This window comes from Pungitius pungitius, chromosome 12 (genome assembly GCF_949316345.1).
Source record: "Pungitius pungitius chromosome 12, fPunPun2.1, whole genome shotgun sequence".
NCBI lineage: Eukaryota > Metazoa > Chordata > Actinopteri > Perciformes > Gasterosteidae > Pungitius > Pungitius pungitius.
In genome coordinates, this window is record NC_084911.1 from 6,907,219 (window position 1) to 6,921,442 (window position 14,224).

The 14,224-nt window shown below is 46.4% G+C and overlaps 1 protein-coding gene across 4 annotated transcripts in view; it reads right to left on the bottom strand.

Annotated features, from left to right (window-relative positions):
* Positions 1-14,224, bottom strand: part of sdk2a (sidekick cell adhesion molecule 2a) — a 72,017-nt gene that overhangs the window by 3,058 nt on the left and 54,735 nt on the right. The window contains exons 18-43 of one of the 4 annotated variants that reach the window (XM_037476328.2): positions 12,169-12,284; positions 11,756-11,951; positions 11,564-11,662; positions 11,270-11,461; positions 10,242-10,363; positions 9,994-10,103; positions 9,699-9,849; positions 8,564-8,801; positions 8,358-8,473; positions 8,021-8,210; positions 7,700-7,798; positions 7,362-7,556; positions 7,052-7,253; positions 6,836-6,939; positions 6,519-6,589; positions 6,299-6,434; positions 6,097-6,153; positions 5,545-5,646; positions 5,323-5,438; positions 5,009-5,195; positions 3,600-3,737; positions 2,802-2,963; positions 2,547-2,672; positions 2,298-2,462; positions 2,060-2,200; positions 905-1,049 (exon numbers count right to left, since the gene is read on the bottom strand). In XM_037476328.2, the coding sequence (XP_037332225.2) occupies positions 905-1,049; positions 2,060-2,200; positions 2,298-2,462; positions 2,547-2,672; positions 2,802-2,963; positions 3,600-3,737; positions 5,009-5,195; positions 5,323-5,438; positions 5,545-5,646; positions 6,097-6,153; positions 6,299-6,434; positions 6,519-6,589; positions 6,836-6,939; positions 7,052-7,253; positions 7,362-7,556; positions 7,700-7,798; positions 8,021-8,210; positions 8,358-8,473; positions 8,564-8,801; positions 9,699-9,849; positions 9,994-10,103; positions 10,242-10,363; positions 11,270-11,461; positions 11,564-11,662; positions 11,756-11,951; positions 12,169-12,284 (3,676 nt within the window). Of the gene's footprint in view, positions 1-904; positions 1,074-2,059; positions 2,201-2,297; positions 2,463-2,546; positions 2,673-2,801; positions 2,985-3,599; positions 3,738-5,008; positions 5,196-5,322; positions 5,439-5,544; positions 5,647-6,096; positions 6,154-6,298; positions 6,435-6,518; positions 6,590-6,835; positions 6,940-7,051; positions 7,254-7,361; positions 7,557-7,699; positions 7,799-8,020; positions 8,211-8,357; positions 8,474-8,563; positions 8,802-9,698; positions 9,850-9,993; positions 10,104-10,241; positions 10,364-11,269; positions 11,462-11,563; positions 11,663-11,755; positions 11,952-12,168; positions 12,285-14,224 lie in introns of all 4 variants that reach the window. The other 3 variants (XM_037476326.2, XM_037476327.2, XM_037476325.2) reach the window with 3 other exon arrangements.

Here is a 14,224-nt window from a genome sequence, read left to right on the forward strand (position 1 = left end):
AGGATGGGGACACTCGAGCGTAGGGGAGGGGCGATGGATCCTGCCACGGATCACCCTCCAAAATGCTGCCAGTAGGCTTTGAATTATTTAGGAGAAGTGTATTTTTTTTCCCATGGCCTTATCCGTCTATTTCATCCCTCTTTCCCTCACCCCTCCAAATATCCTGTAGGGATCCCTCCCACTCTTCATCCCCAGTCCACAGATCATTAGCAGAGAGTACAGTACCAGATTGGATCTCTTCAAAAGAGACGGAGCAACCCAAGACCCTTTGATCCCCTTCTCGGCCTCCTTGGTCAAGGAGAAAACAGCACAACAGAAGCAGACTCTGGACCCCACCCCACCCCCCCCCAAAAAAATACATTCCTTTTGGTCTTGTGCTGCAGAGTTTGCGTAAATTCCTCTTATCTAATGTTTAACTAAACATTACCAAAGAGGCAGCCAGTCAAAGTCCTGCTGACTGGTGGACGGACGTGTTCTCATACAAAGGGGGCTGTACTTTCTGTTGCGACAGCACTCACAGCTCCAAGGAGAACTCTGGGCTGAAGACCAAAAGAAAAGGCACGCCGTTGACCCAAAAGCACCCTTTGTCTAAAGCAGTGATGGACGGACAAAGAGCCCTCCAGAAGCTCATGAATGCTAATTAGCTGGTATTGTGCTGCCCCCTTATGTGCATTTCGCTTCACACAATCGGCGAATGTCAACGAGGGGGAGCGGAAGGAGGCTCAAATCAGCAAATGGGTTCCTCGAGGCTCGCTCGGCTCTCTCCAGACTGACAGGCTATTGTGAGGGAAGAGGAAGATGCTGCACCGTTCATTCCCGTCCCGCAAGCAACGTGTCCTACAACGCAGACCGAAACCGCGCAGTCTGCGCCTGCAGGAAACAGTCGGCTGAGCACCCGACTGACCGTGTGTAGATGCCGTTCTTGCGGCAGAAGGAGTTCTTCACCGAGAGGCGCCTGTTGTTGAGCTCCAGGGCCGGGAAACGTCCTTCGTCGAGGCGCACCATCTCCCCGTGGGTCAGAGGCAGGGCCGTGCAGTTGGAGTGGTTGCCTGGACAGGGGTATGAGGACGACACTGTGTGGGTTGTGGAATGAAATGAGTGATTGGTGATCTTCAGTCAAATCTTGACCCAGTTTCAGCCGAAAGGACGAGTCAAAAACGACACAATAAGATTCAAGCACAAGGCTTTTTAAATTTTTTATAGCTAACATTATCTTATATGAATAGGAAAACAAAAAACTGTTATAACAGAACTTGAATGGATAATATCCTCAATTTACATAGAGAAAACAAGTGACAACTGCAACGTAAATCGGGTAAGTCGGGCCAACAGTCCAGTCAAAACGGATCATAACAATGCTAATTGAATGAATGAATAATTCTCTGCGGCCACGCACAAACACAACAAGTGTTCACACCGAACCCTGTTCACCGATCCGTTACAGGTGGCTTTGAGAAGGCTCAGGGGCCGTTACTTGTTCCCTGCAAAAGGCTCTCCCTTCATTCCCATCACTCTGTCAATCTCCAGTTCTGCTGGGTACCTCGAGCACTTCCAAAAGATTTGCCCCAGATGCCCTCTCTGTGATCATTTGCCAGCCAAAACGCGAAATCTTACGTACATTAACATTGATTGACTAACTGTTTTCTTTTGGGGTTTTTACTCAGTACTTTGTACTGATTAAGAGTTTCTAGAAGCAGAAATGTCTCCTTGGAAAATCCACAATCATGAGAAACGGCTTCTGGATACAGTGCTGGGAGAGCCGCTCCTGCTGTGGTTAATAATAATTACAATTATTATTCTCTGTCTGACTAATGACCTGAACATCAAACCCATGCAAAGCCATTCATCCCGGTATTGATCCTTGCTGCAGTTAAACATGAACAATAACTGCTTATCCACCTGTCTATGTCTTCCATTTTTCCCCCGTCAGCCAAACAATGTAAAAGATAACCAGGAAAATCTGTCTGATTGTGTGAGCCCTCTCAATCCCGTTTTCCATCAAACAGACTTTCAAGTTGCAGAGCTACAGAAAACGTGTGCAGACAGACGTGTTGCCTACCTGAATCGGTTTTCTTGGTGTATTTTTTACTCTGGCCCCGGATGATGAGGATGAAAACAAGGAGGAGGATGAAGATGAGGCCCACCAAGGCAATCACCACCAGGAACCACCACTCCTCATAGAACGGAGACACTTTCTGTGCTGAATACAACAGGTCATACACATTAACGATCAAACAAACACAAACAAATATTGTTTTGTGAAAACATTACGTCATAATGGCTCAGGCTCAGCACACCTGAAATAGAGGGGGAGGGGGCGCTGGGCGATCCGTAGCCGTAGTCGTTGACGGCAATTACTCGAAAGTCATACGTGAGCCCTTCTCGCAGCATTTCCAGGTTAAGCGTGTAGGATGTCACTTCTTTAGGAATATCTTTGATGAGGATATCCCACAATCCTTCATCTACAGGCAAGGTGAGAACATGTATGAATGGGAAATACTAGTTGAAGGTACAGGAAGCCCGAAAACATTACGTGTGTGGCTCACCAGAGGGTCTGGCCTCGATGACGTATCGCGTGATGGGTGCACGGCCTTGATCACCGCTGGTCCAATGCAACGTGAGGGCCGTCCCGTACCGAGAAATAAAGGGTTCTCCGGGAGGGCCCGGGGACCCTAGGAAGAAAAAAAAAAAAAAACGACGGATAGCTATTAAAACAGCCTCCTCACTTCAAGAGAAATGTTATTATTGCCATGAATGTCAGAAGAAAAGCAGTAATGCATCACAGATGTTGAGATTCCCACCTTCTCCCGGGCCGGTGGTAATATTGGCCTCCACCTCGGGGCCATATGTGAGGGTTTTTGCCCGAATGCGATAGTTGTAGGTGACACCATCAGCCAGGTCTTTGATCTTCATCCACAGGGAAGCGCTGCCCTTCACATCTACTGTCACTATCTTACTGACACCTGGGGTGCGAGGAGAGGAGTCTGTACAGGAAACACTAAGACTCTAGATGGTGCTTTCTACAAGCGACAAATTGCAAAAACGCTTTTCTTCCAATGAACAGACACAAACAGTTACAAGACTACGCAGACAGAGATCAGACATTTATATCTTTGCATATATAACAGAAAAGGTCTATTTTCCAGCAGCCCTCTAGACATCCGGGTAGAGACACCAGGATCTTTTCGTAATACGCCGATTGATATTCCCTTTCCTAACTGCTGTGTTCGGCTTGGGTCTGGGTCCATTAGCGGATAGCCGAGGGAGCACAGCCGCCTCAGCTCAGCATTCCACCTCTGCTCCCAATTTACTTGGCAATCTGGTTAAAGCAACCACATTTAGCCAGCTATTAGCCGCTGTTGTTTCTCGGCGAGAGAGGGGGCTGCGCAATGTCTCACCAGAGCCTTCCAACGTATTTTATCAGCCGAGCCATATAGGTTACCGCAGGGCCTACACTCACCTGGAACAGATTAAAGCATGAGCTTAAGCAGCGCGAGTTAAAAATAATATGGCAACGAGGCAAAGGGGTTGTAAATCAGTCTGAGAAAGGCGGCTGAGAAATGTCGAGGAGTTATTAGACTCCGGGCACAGTTTCTCACCATCGACAGGGGTGCAGGGCTCATAAACCAGACGGTAGCCCTCAATGATGCCGTTGGCCTGCTTGGGCTCTCCCCAGGACACGTTGACGGAGCTGGTGGTCAACTCACTGAAGTGGATGAAGCTGGGAGCACTTGGTGCTTTTGGTGGCGAAAAAAAAAACACAGTATGCATACAACACATTAGGTACAGCAGCCACCTTTGAATCTACATCCAGGAAACCACTTGTAAATTAGCAGTGTTAAAATCTGTAGTTTATACACAGATTGGGACAAAAATAAATGAGAGAAAAAGCTCATTATTTATTATTTAAAGCTTATACATCTAAAAGATTTTAGTAGATTTAGGGAAATATGACAGGAAAGTCAAAAGGCAGCCGGATGATCTGCAACAGGCAACGTGATACTTAGAAGAAATAGGTCCTCTCTGCTAAATGGCTGGAGACTGAAATACTAATACATCCAAAATGAGAGAGGATTTATTGTTCGTTACCAGAGCATAATAAAATGTGTTCCCATTACTGGGTAAATCAGGTAGCGTGGTGTACGGCTCAGATCAATACAAAACAAAAAACATCTATTGAGTCAATAAAGTACTGAATCATTCTGTGACCTTGAATAAGAGCTGGGTGAATTTGGCCAGCTGACCCAACCCAGATCCAGCTATGTTTCAGGATTTTGCCACAATTCTGCAATAACATTCACAAAAGCCTGTGCTGGCTCACGTCCCAGTGCCCTGTTGTGCAGAGGGCCGAAATTGTGTTTTTTAAAATTCTCAGCACTTTGTACCCGTTGCCAATGTCACAGCCTTCAACGGGGCGGAAAAGACACAAGAAACGTGTACTGTGAACCATTTTTGTGCTGAAACCGCAGAGGAGGGACTCTAGCTAGAGAGATGCAACTACACAGAGACAGCCTTTGTGTAGTTGAAACCCCCCCCAAAAAAACTAATCTACATGTGTCCCCCGCAGTCTGTATTCATGCTCCGCCACCACCCTCGTGGCTTGTCCTGGATGAAGAGGCTGACTTTCTGTCACATCTCACAGGGCCAAACTAAACTCTTTGGTGAAAGTGTTCTATTTCCTGGCGAAAAAGGGGTGTGAGTCAAACATGATCTGTCCTAAAGCTCACACACTGCAGTTCACACAGTGCCAGTAACTCCAGATAATAATCATAATCTATTCTTTTGTAGACACCTTCTGTGAGGGGAGAGAAGGTCAACTTTGAGTAGTCCAAACAGGCCCCATTGATTATTGAGAATGAAAATCATTATGCAGACGACAAAGGGAGACAGACGCAGAGGAAACACTTACCAGCAGGTAGAATATGTCAGCGGCAAGACAAGTGTCTTACTGCTCTTTTGATCAATCACTTTAATCTCCTCAAACACATCTGGATGGAGAACCCCTCACCTGCTTGCTGAGTGCGCCCTCTGGTGGGCAGGGAGCGGGGCCCGTCCCCGGCAGCATTGAAGGCGGCCACGCTCATCATGTACGTGGTGTAGCCGGTCAGGTTTTTAAGCTTCACCCCGAGCTCCGGCAGGAACAGAGTGCGCAGGCGTTCCGTTTCATTCTGGAGCTGAAACTCCCAGAAATAGATCTGCACACAGAATTAAAAAAAAAAAAAACAGTTTAGGATCTTTCAATGAAAATATAGAAATAAGAAAGGGCGGGATGCTTTTTTGGCTAATAAGCCAAAAAAATAGAAAATAGACATTTTGTGATACCTTATAACCCTGTATGTCCCCGTTCTGAGCATCCAGAGGAGGAGGGTCCCATGTGACATCCAGCTGTGTGGCCGTTGAAGACTGGACCACCACGTTTTGGGGAGGGGATGTCGGGACTAGAACGGAGATGAAAGTGATCGCATTTTACACCCGTTCCATACGACTGACTCAACATCCAAGACGTCGATAGGTAAGTAGAACACGTGACGCAGGGAAACGTACCCGCCTCTCCGACGAACACTTCCTGTGGTGCACTGCTGGGACCCTCTCCCACAGCGTTGTACACACTCAGGCGGATCTCGTAGCGTTTGTGTTTACTCAAATCTGCGAGGACAGAAGCCATAGCAGCATTGTAATTGAACGGTTCGGATGAAAGCGCGAAAAAGAGACGTTCCTCCAGAGAGACACGCAGTCGTAGCGATCCCCGTTGGCAAGACAACATCACAAACTGAACCCGAAGCAAAGACGAAAAGACGAAGCCGTGGAATTTTAAGGCAAAGTGATGAAAAGATGGTGTTGTTGGGGGAAACACGGGTGAAGATTTGTCAGCGAATGATGAGAAAGGAACCCACTGGAATTATGACACATCAGCTCCGAGAGAATCAAGTCATGTGCACATCTTAGGAATCAGAGGCGGTCCCCGAGCGGATGAGGCTGAGTGGGAGGATGGCGCAAAGTGTAGACGGTGTGAATCATTACACAAATGGCGTGTTTGCATGGAGCGGATGACATCCAAACAGATGGAGAAGGACGGAAGAGGGTCATGAGACTTACTATCCAGTTCATACTGGGTGAGCGAGGATTCACTCAAGTTCCTGATGCTGTAAGGAGCTGGAGGTTGGATAAAGGATGGGGAAACAAGGGGTAGATCACACGGAGACATTATTAGCTGCCTTGGACGCAAAGGGAAGGACATTCAAGGCTGCATACAACCAGACGTGGTTGAGGGGGTAGCCAGTGAAGAAGGGGAACTCACCAGCGAGATCGGCCCAGTTGGCGGAGGGACTGTTTACCGTGCGGACAGTGAAGCTACGCAGCCGGTCGTAGTGTAACTCCCGATACCTCACCCTGAACCCCAGCAGGACGCCGTTCATGTGATCCTCGGAGGGCGGCTGCAACGAGAATAGGTCTGCTCATTGCCCAACACTTAACCAACGTGGATTCATTCACGACACTCACTTAGCTAAGCGGCGTACCTGCCAACGGACCAGGACAGATGTGGTGGTGTGAGGTGTAACTGACAGGATTGTCGGGGCTTTGTCTGGAGCTGCAGAAGTGAATAACAAAAACAACAAAAACTAACACGGCTGAGCAGAGTGATTTATACAATTCAAACAATTCGCCGGAGAACAGCTTGAGAGCAAACAGACGTTGTGCATTCACTGTGATAATCCAAAGTCAAAATAATAATGTAAAGCCATGTTCATTCAATCACAAAAGCGTCCTTGTACGACCGAACATAAAACCAGAGGATACGGACTGAATGGTGACATGTTCTGCTGCGAAACCTTACCGTCCTGTAGTGTAGTAATGGCCTCACTCTCCTGGCTGTATTCACTGTCTCCGATGTCATTAGTGGCCTTTACACGGAACTGGTATGAAGTGAAAGGCTTTAACCTTCAAACGAGACAAAAAAGGATGTACGTCACGTACAGCATATTCTGCCCTGCTGGATTCAGGTTCTCTGACTGAAGACTGCGGTCGCTGACAAGTGGGCTTTCACACTTACCTATCCACCATGTAGGACTGGGTCTCATGGCTGACCGAGGCAGAGTGGACAGTCCAGTTGCGGTCCGGCAGCTCTCTGTACTGGACGGTATAATAACGAACGGGCGATAGTCCATCGCTGCCCGGTTCCCATGACAACAGCACTCGGCGAGCCTGAACCTCCTCTTGAGGCACTACGGGACGGCTCGTGGGTTGCGGTCGGGCTGAAGGGCGCGCGCACGCACGCACACACACACACACACACGCGCATTCATAGCATCTCGTACTTGATATTTAGGGGGAGAACAGCTCAAACAGCTGCGGTATTTCACCTCTCTTTTCCGTGGTCACCACCAACGCCTCGGCGGCCTCACCCCAACCCTTTCGGGTCTGAGCGGTGAGGCGGTACACGTAGACCGTTTCTGGTTTCAGGCCGGACGCCGTGTACTGCCGCGCGCTGGGACTCAGCACGTCCACGGTGGCGGCGTTGCTGTTTGAGGAGTTTCTTCGGTACGTGATTTGGTAGGCTAAAAGATGAATATTATGTCACAGGAGAACCATTTAGGCTGCGGCATAAAATCAAACGATATTATAAACGAAAAGCGAAAATACTTTCTCTCATGATAAGATCTAAGGTCATGGATGAAAGTCTGTGAATTTGCAAACTCACCGAGGATAATGCCATTGGGCTGTGCGGGAGGCTGCCAGATGAGCCTAACGGAGGTGGTTCTGACTTCTGGAAAGAGGATGCCTACTGGAGGGCCGGGTACTGTCATTCAAGTATAAAATGACAAATTAGGCTAATTCCAAGTGGAATAGGGCAAAACATTCAATTTTACAAACTTTTTATTTTAGAGATTTTATAAACTTTGCAAAATGATGTAGTAATATTATGTCAGCCTTTTTTTTTTTTTTTTTTACTTTACTTTGAAATTCAAATTTTTCAAGATAACAAAAACATGCCATTGGTGGATAAGATGGATATTTTTACCATCGTCCAAGGTCCTCTCCAAAATGGACGGCGAGCTGCTCCTCCCGTCTCCTATACGTGTGAAGGCTAAGACCTGGATCTCATACAGGACGTACTTGCCGAGACCACTTAACTGGACACTGTGGGTGATGTTGCCCTCCACTTCCCAGAAGTTGGGAGCTTTGTCTGAGTCCTTTTCCCTATACACAACCTGAAATACACAAAAAGAATGCTATATAATTAGATGAGTTTCAGGAAATGAAGAATAAAGTAAGAAACGGTTTGGAATGCTTTTTTTGTTATTTCATATTGCAAAACAATTTACGATATATTATTCTAAAACAAAGATGACGCTGACCTTGTACCCCAAGATGAGTCCATTGCGGTCCGTCTCTGGCACTTCCCCCCATCGCACCAGGATGCTGCTAGAGGTGGTAGCAAAGGCTGACACGTTGGTGGGACCGCTGGAGGGTACTGCGGTTAGAGACATATGGATGGAGCTTAGCACACTTCACCTGCACGCATGGGTTTGGCATGTGTATGAACATATTTCCCCCCCCTCACCAGACTCCCTGGTCCTGCCGTGGACCAGCTGGTTCCAAGGCCCAGAGCCGATACCATTGATGGCCTGAACTCTGACCACATACTCCGTCCACTCCTCCAGGTCTTCGATGGTGAACTCCCTCTCGAGCCGGTCCATAATGACGTGGGAGAGAACGCCCCCCTTGGACCCGGCTTTAGAGTATTGGACCCTGTAGCCCAGGAGATCTGGATTCCCATTGTACTCCCACTCTGGAAGAGGCTAAAAGGATTTGTTTTTGTTTATAGTCCCCCAGTCGAAGCAAAAACAGCATGACATCATCACTGAGTGCACAATGAGGCAATTAGGCAGTAGAAGCTGTACTTCACAGTTAGTTTACAACTGCTAAGAGGCATTAATATGGGGGGAAAAAAAGCTAAGCCCTCTCAGCACTTAATACTAAGTGGTTTTAATAAAATGTGGCGATACTCCATTGTCTACAAATAATTGCACATTTATCTGTTAAATCAATACCTGTGCAATCGTAACCTGCAGCAGGCATTTTAGTTCTCGAAAGGCATGAATACAGGTCGCAATTGAGCATCAAAAGCTGAAGTACCTGCCTAAAAAAAAGATAGTGTTACTGAAATGTATGTGGAGTGATGTCACACCGCTGACACCACTATGTTGTTATATCCAGATGAAATGCTTGCTTTGTAATCCTGCCGGAGGTACAGCAGTATCTCGCCTCTGTCTCTCACTCTCTGGCAAAGCTCAGGAGCTGGCACCGCCATAATGGACAGATGTAGCACACAATAAATTGCTGCTGACGCAGGAAGCCCCAACAAACAAGGATGGGGTGCGTGCAGAGCACAAGAACAAATAATTTTTTTTTAAAAGCATTAAAATTACACACAGTGAAGAATCAATGAACTGTGCATTCACACTCTGTAGTCCCAGCTACAGGAGCAGTGATGGGCTTAAGCGTCTTTAGGACACATGGACAGGACAGCGGGTTAGCCGGACCTGGGATCGAACCGCTAAATCCTCTGATTGGAAGACGGCCGCGCTCCCCAGTCAGCCACAGCTAATTATGGGTCGGTCCAGTTGAAGCAAACCGATGTGGAGTTAAAAAAAATGTTTTGTGATATGGATGGGTAAAAAAATAGAAAGACCTACCACCCAGCGAAGCCACAGGCTGGTCTCGCTGGCCGTGCGCAGGGTGACATTGGCTGGAGAGATGTCTGGAGGGGCCTGCAGGGTCTCGATCTTCCTGGAGGGCTGACTGGGAGGACTGGTGCCCACGATGTTTACCTGACGCATTCTGAACCTGGGGAAGCAATAAACCAGCTAATGGTGATATAATCAAATGATGGGTGATTAGTCAAGAAATGCTGGTCATTTCAGGTAGGATCACATTAGAGTATTTATCAGATTGGCTCAAAAAGGAATAGGAAACCGTGCGTGTGCTTACCTGTAGAAAGTATAGGGGTTCAAGTCCAGGACCTCCAGGGATCGAGCATCGGGTTCGTTAGCCAGCTGATGGACCATTAACCACTCTTCATTTTCTCCTATTATGCCAATCTGGAATGCACAGAGAGATATTGGTGTGATATCTACAGCAGAATATATTAAGATGAAGACATTAAGACATCAACAACTTTTAAAAAGAAAAACCCAGACTGTGAGTCAATGTGTTAAAAGAGATACAAAGCGTCTTACCTGGGCTTCGACGTGCCAACGGGAAATGGATGTCTTTCCATCATAACCCGGTTTAAACTGCAGGGTGACCGAGCGAGGCCCGATGTTGGAGATGGCTAAATTGGTTGGAGGACCTGGCAACTCTGTCCAAGGGAATGCAGAAAAGACAGAATACAACTGTGTTGAGTCATAGTACATTGTTTTCCGCCCATTCAGTGGAGACAAAGCCCTTTAAATTCTACTTAAAGCTTGGATTTGTAATATTGAGAAACTAGCAAGAGTACTATAGATTAAAAAGGAACATCCAACTGAAAAACTCAAGCCAGTGGTGCCAACTCTTACCCAATGAAAGTAGCAAGCAGCACTAGGTCCAAAAGTCAGTCTAAATCTGAGAACAATGCTCTCAAGTCAACTACTACAGACTGTATACGATGCAAATGCAAATGAAATATGCGTATGTCTGTGTGATGTTGGCCATATGTTTTAGTGTTTCCTCTAATATTACATCAGGGCCCCCAACCACCTCATAATGCCCCCTGAAAAAGGTTTTTGCAGGCAGTAACGTCCCAACACATGCGTGCATTTATCCGTGCATCCCTCCCTACACACACTACAGTTGTAAACCTAGGGGAAGCTTTGAAGTACATGTTGCATTGATTTAGAACAGATGGAATTCCAATTTCTGGGTGACTATCAACCTGAGAATGCAGCCACCTGTCCTTAAAATACTAAAGGTGAGTTACAACAGTACAGTAGTAGTACAGTAGTAATGCACAGGGGTATTACTTACAGAGACTAAAATTCTTTTAGCAGCTGGCTTTAAACCTTGGCTTTATTCCTACATTTAACATTTGGAAGTGAAAGGGATTGACTTGTTTTGGATGGCAGCAGCAGGTGGCCATTTGAGGAACTGCAGCTTTGGGCAATTCCACGTTGGCTTTACGTTAAGCCTGCCGAGTTCAACGCTTTACGTTAAACACTGACGGCCCGTCCCCGCGGCCTGAATGACATTCAATTCAAACGACTAATCCATACATTTGAACACTCACCCGGTGGTACGCCAGAAGAAATAGTGGAGGCAGAGAGCTGTCCCTGGCCTTTGGCGGTCATGGCCGCCACCTGGATGGTGTAAGTGGTGAGAGCAGTGAGCCCTGTCACCTTGTACTCCTGAGTGAGGTTGGGCAGATAATGGGTGACTCGAGTGTTGGTCCTGTTGAACTCCTCCCAGGAGATGCGGTAACCTGAAGGGATGAGGTCAATTCCAAATAGCAGCGTCCACAGTAACCACAGAGACCGATGCAAAGACATGCTAACGTGACATAATTATCTCATATAACGGTTACCCGTGAGAAGACCGTTTTTCTCTTGTGGCTCCTTCCAGCTGACTTTTAGTGAGGTGTCCAAGATATCAGTGAAGCTCAGGTGTCCCACGGCACCGGGGGCTGTGCAAATAATACATCAGGCAGTAAACAGACTGAACAAAAGCCCGAACATGTATCTGCAAACACCAGAACGTCCTGAATGGGAGAACTCACTGTCCTCGTGGGTGCGCAGCCGCTGGGGTGGGCTCCGTGGGCCGTCTCCGGGGGTCGTGAAGCACAATACGGACGAGTAGTACTCGGTGAACTTTTTCAGGCTAGAGATGTAGCCAACGTGAACACTGTCCTGGAAGTTGGGACGCACTGTTATCACAGTGACCTCGTTTGCGCGACTAGGTTCCCACGCCAACAGCTGGAAACAATGCAATAAGGGAGAAGGGGTTACTGGGCAGCTCTCGTACGGAGGCAGTAAACACAGGCGAAAAGTCTAATCCAAACTCTTGTCATTTGGGCAAAACGTGATTGACGAAAATTAGACATTCAGACTGCGAGACGAGAATTTGCCTTCACAATCGTCCTCTAGCTCCGACCGCCAGAGCGCTTCGGTTGACAGAGGCGGCGCCGCTCACCTTGTAGCCCTGGTTGATTCCGTTGATGAACTGAGGGCTCGGGGCACTCCAGGTAAAACGCACCGTGGTGGAGTTGACGGCCTCAGCCTGCACATTTCCTGGTGGCACAGTGGGCACTGATCCAGATGGGGGAGAGAAACAGGGAGGAAGTGTCAGGGGGGAGAGATGGAAGAGAGGGGAGGGAGAAAAAGTGAGAACAGTGTGAGACCGGGAGAGAAATAAAACATGAGAAAAAAATCAACAACAAGAAAAGACTTTTGGATGAGCCTCGTTTAGATTCTGATGCATCGTGGAGCATTCTTATTAATTTGGGCTCATTTGGGGAGGAAGGAACGTGCCAATCAAAGCGGGTGTGAGAGCGGCAGCCTCAGGCGGCTTCCAGGTGAAGCCTGCGGCAGTTTGTTTGAAATTACCATGTGATTCTGATGCAATACCGGAAAACCAGTATCGGTCGCCATATCCCCGCGCTACCCTCAATTTCCTTTGAGCGTATTTAAATGCACACCATGATCTGCTCTTGAGCCTTTATTGGAGTGAGTGACGGGAACATCCCACTAATGACAGCTGAGCTAAACAACACCCGTTCCTTGTCCACTTTGCTGCTCACTGACAATTCCCTTAATGATGAAATTATCATTCATTTTTGGCAGGGAGAGGGAGAAATGGAAATTTAAACAAAAAGTTCAGTTTTCAAACTTTTGCTTATTAAGACAGCAATCTTGTGTTTCTTTACTAAAGCAGAGCATTTGTGCATTTGCTGTTCCGAACCTGCTCATTAATTTGCTGAATATTCAGCCACCATTTAAAATACATTCCAAGATTGAACAATAATGCTTAACTAATGAAACCCAAACACCTGCTGATTCGCCCTCTCTAATAAATACACCCGGGCCGGTAGTGGAATAGAATATATTAAATGGAACACTACCAATTTTCTTATGAGTGCTCTTGAGAATATTTAGCGAGTCTGGTGTAGAATATCTCTGTCCATGTAGTGGATTTAACATGTCAAGGAGTTACAGATATTTGATTGTGTTAAGCCTTTCAAAGCTTTACATACAAGATAAAGGAATTTAAAATCCAACTGGAAGCCAGCGGTGCATAGCCAAACTAAGAGCAATATATTCTTTTGAGTGATGGTTAAAGTCTTGGAGCAGCTACACTTTTGTAATCTATGCACTTACTTTTTAGGAAAGCTAGTTTGTTATTCCAATTACGTTATTCCAATTATAACACCGAGATGCATTGGCTGTACTACTGGCGGTACTTTGGCTATATTTTTAGACAAAAAAGTCCTCATCCTCTTAAGTTTTTGAAGAGGAGAGAGGAAGGTAACTTGGGGCAATCACTAGAAATATGTAGCTGTGTGACACAGGGGAAAGTTCACTATGTGTGTTGTAATTACATCCAAAAGATGACGTACCTCATCACCTGGTAGTGCAGAATCAATTATAGGTCTGCTGAGGAAGTAACAGGAAACGTTTCGTGCCACCGTTTCCAGATAGTCAATAAAAATACATTTTTCTTTCTTAAAACCCTCCCAAAAAGTTGATACAATAAAAATCTACAAAATGAAAGTAATCTGAACCATAGTAAAAAGCGTGGCTTGACTTTTAGAAAAATGCTCCGAAGAAGTTATTGACTCACGTCTGCACACAATTAGTTCCACAATACTGCAGCACTTAGTGAGAAATTACCGACATAAAACAGCAGTGCTGGGTGGCAAATAACACTTACACAGCCATGTATTTTACATTCCTTTAAAAGCAAGGAAATGTGCTTTAATCTTTTTACCAACGTGTGTGAAACACCTTTTCAATATTAGCAAAGGAAAAAAAAAATCCTCCTGTACAAAAAAAAAAAAAAACCCTTGGCTGTCACTCCTCTTAATTTGATTGCTCAAAATAGATGATGATGAAAAAACAATCCTTCACAACTTTCAGGCCGCAGGCTCAACACCAGCCAGGAGACTAATTTGATGATGCCCGTTTGTAGAACTAAATAAAGCCTCTGGTGCTTAAAGCGAACCGCAGACTGCTGCTTGGATGACTCGGCC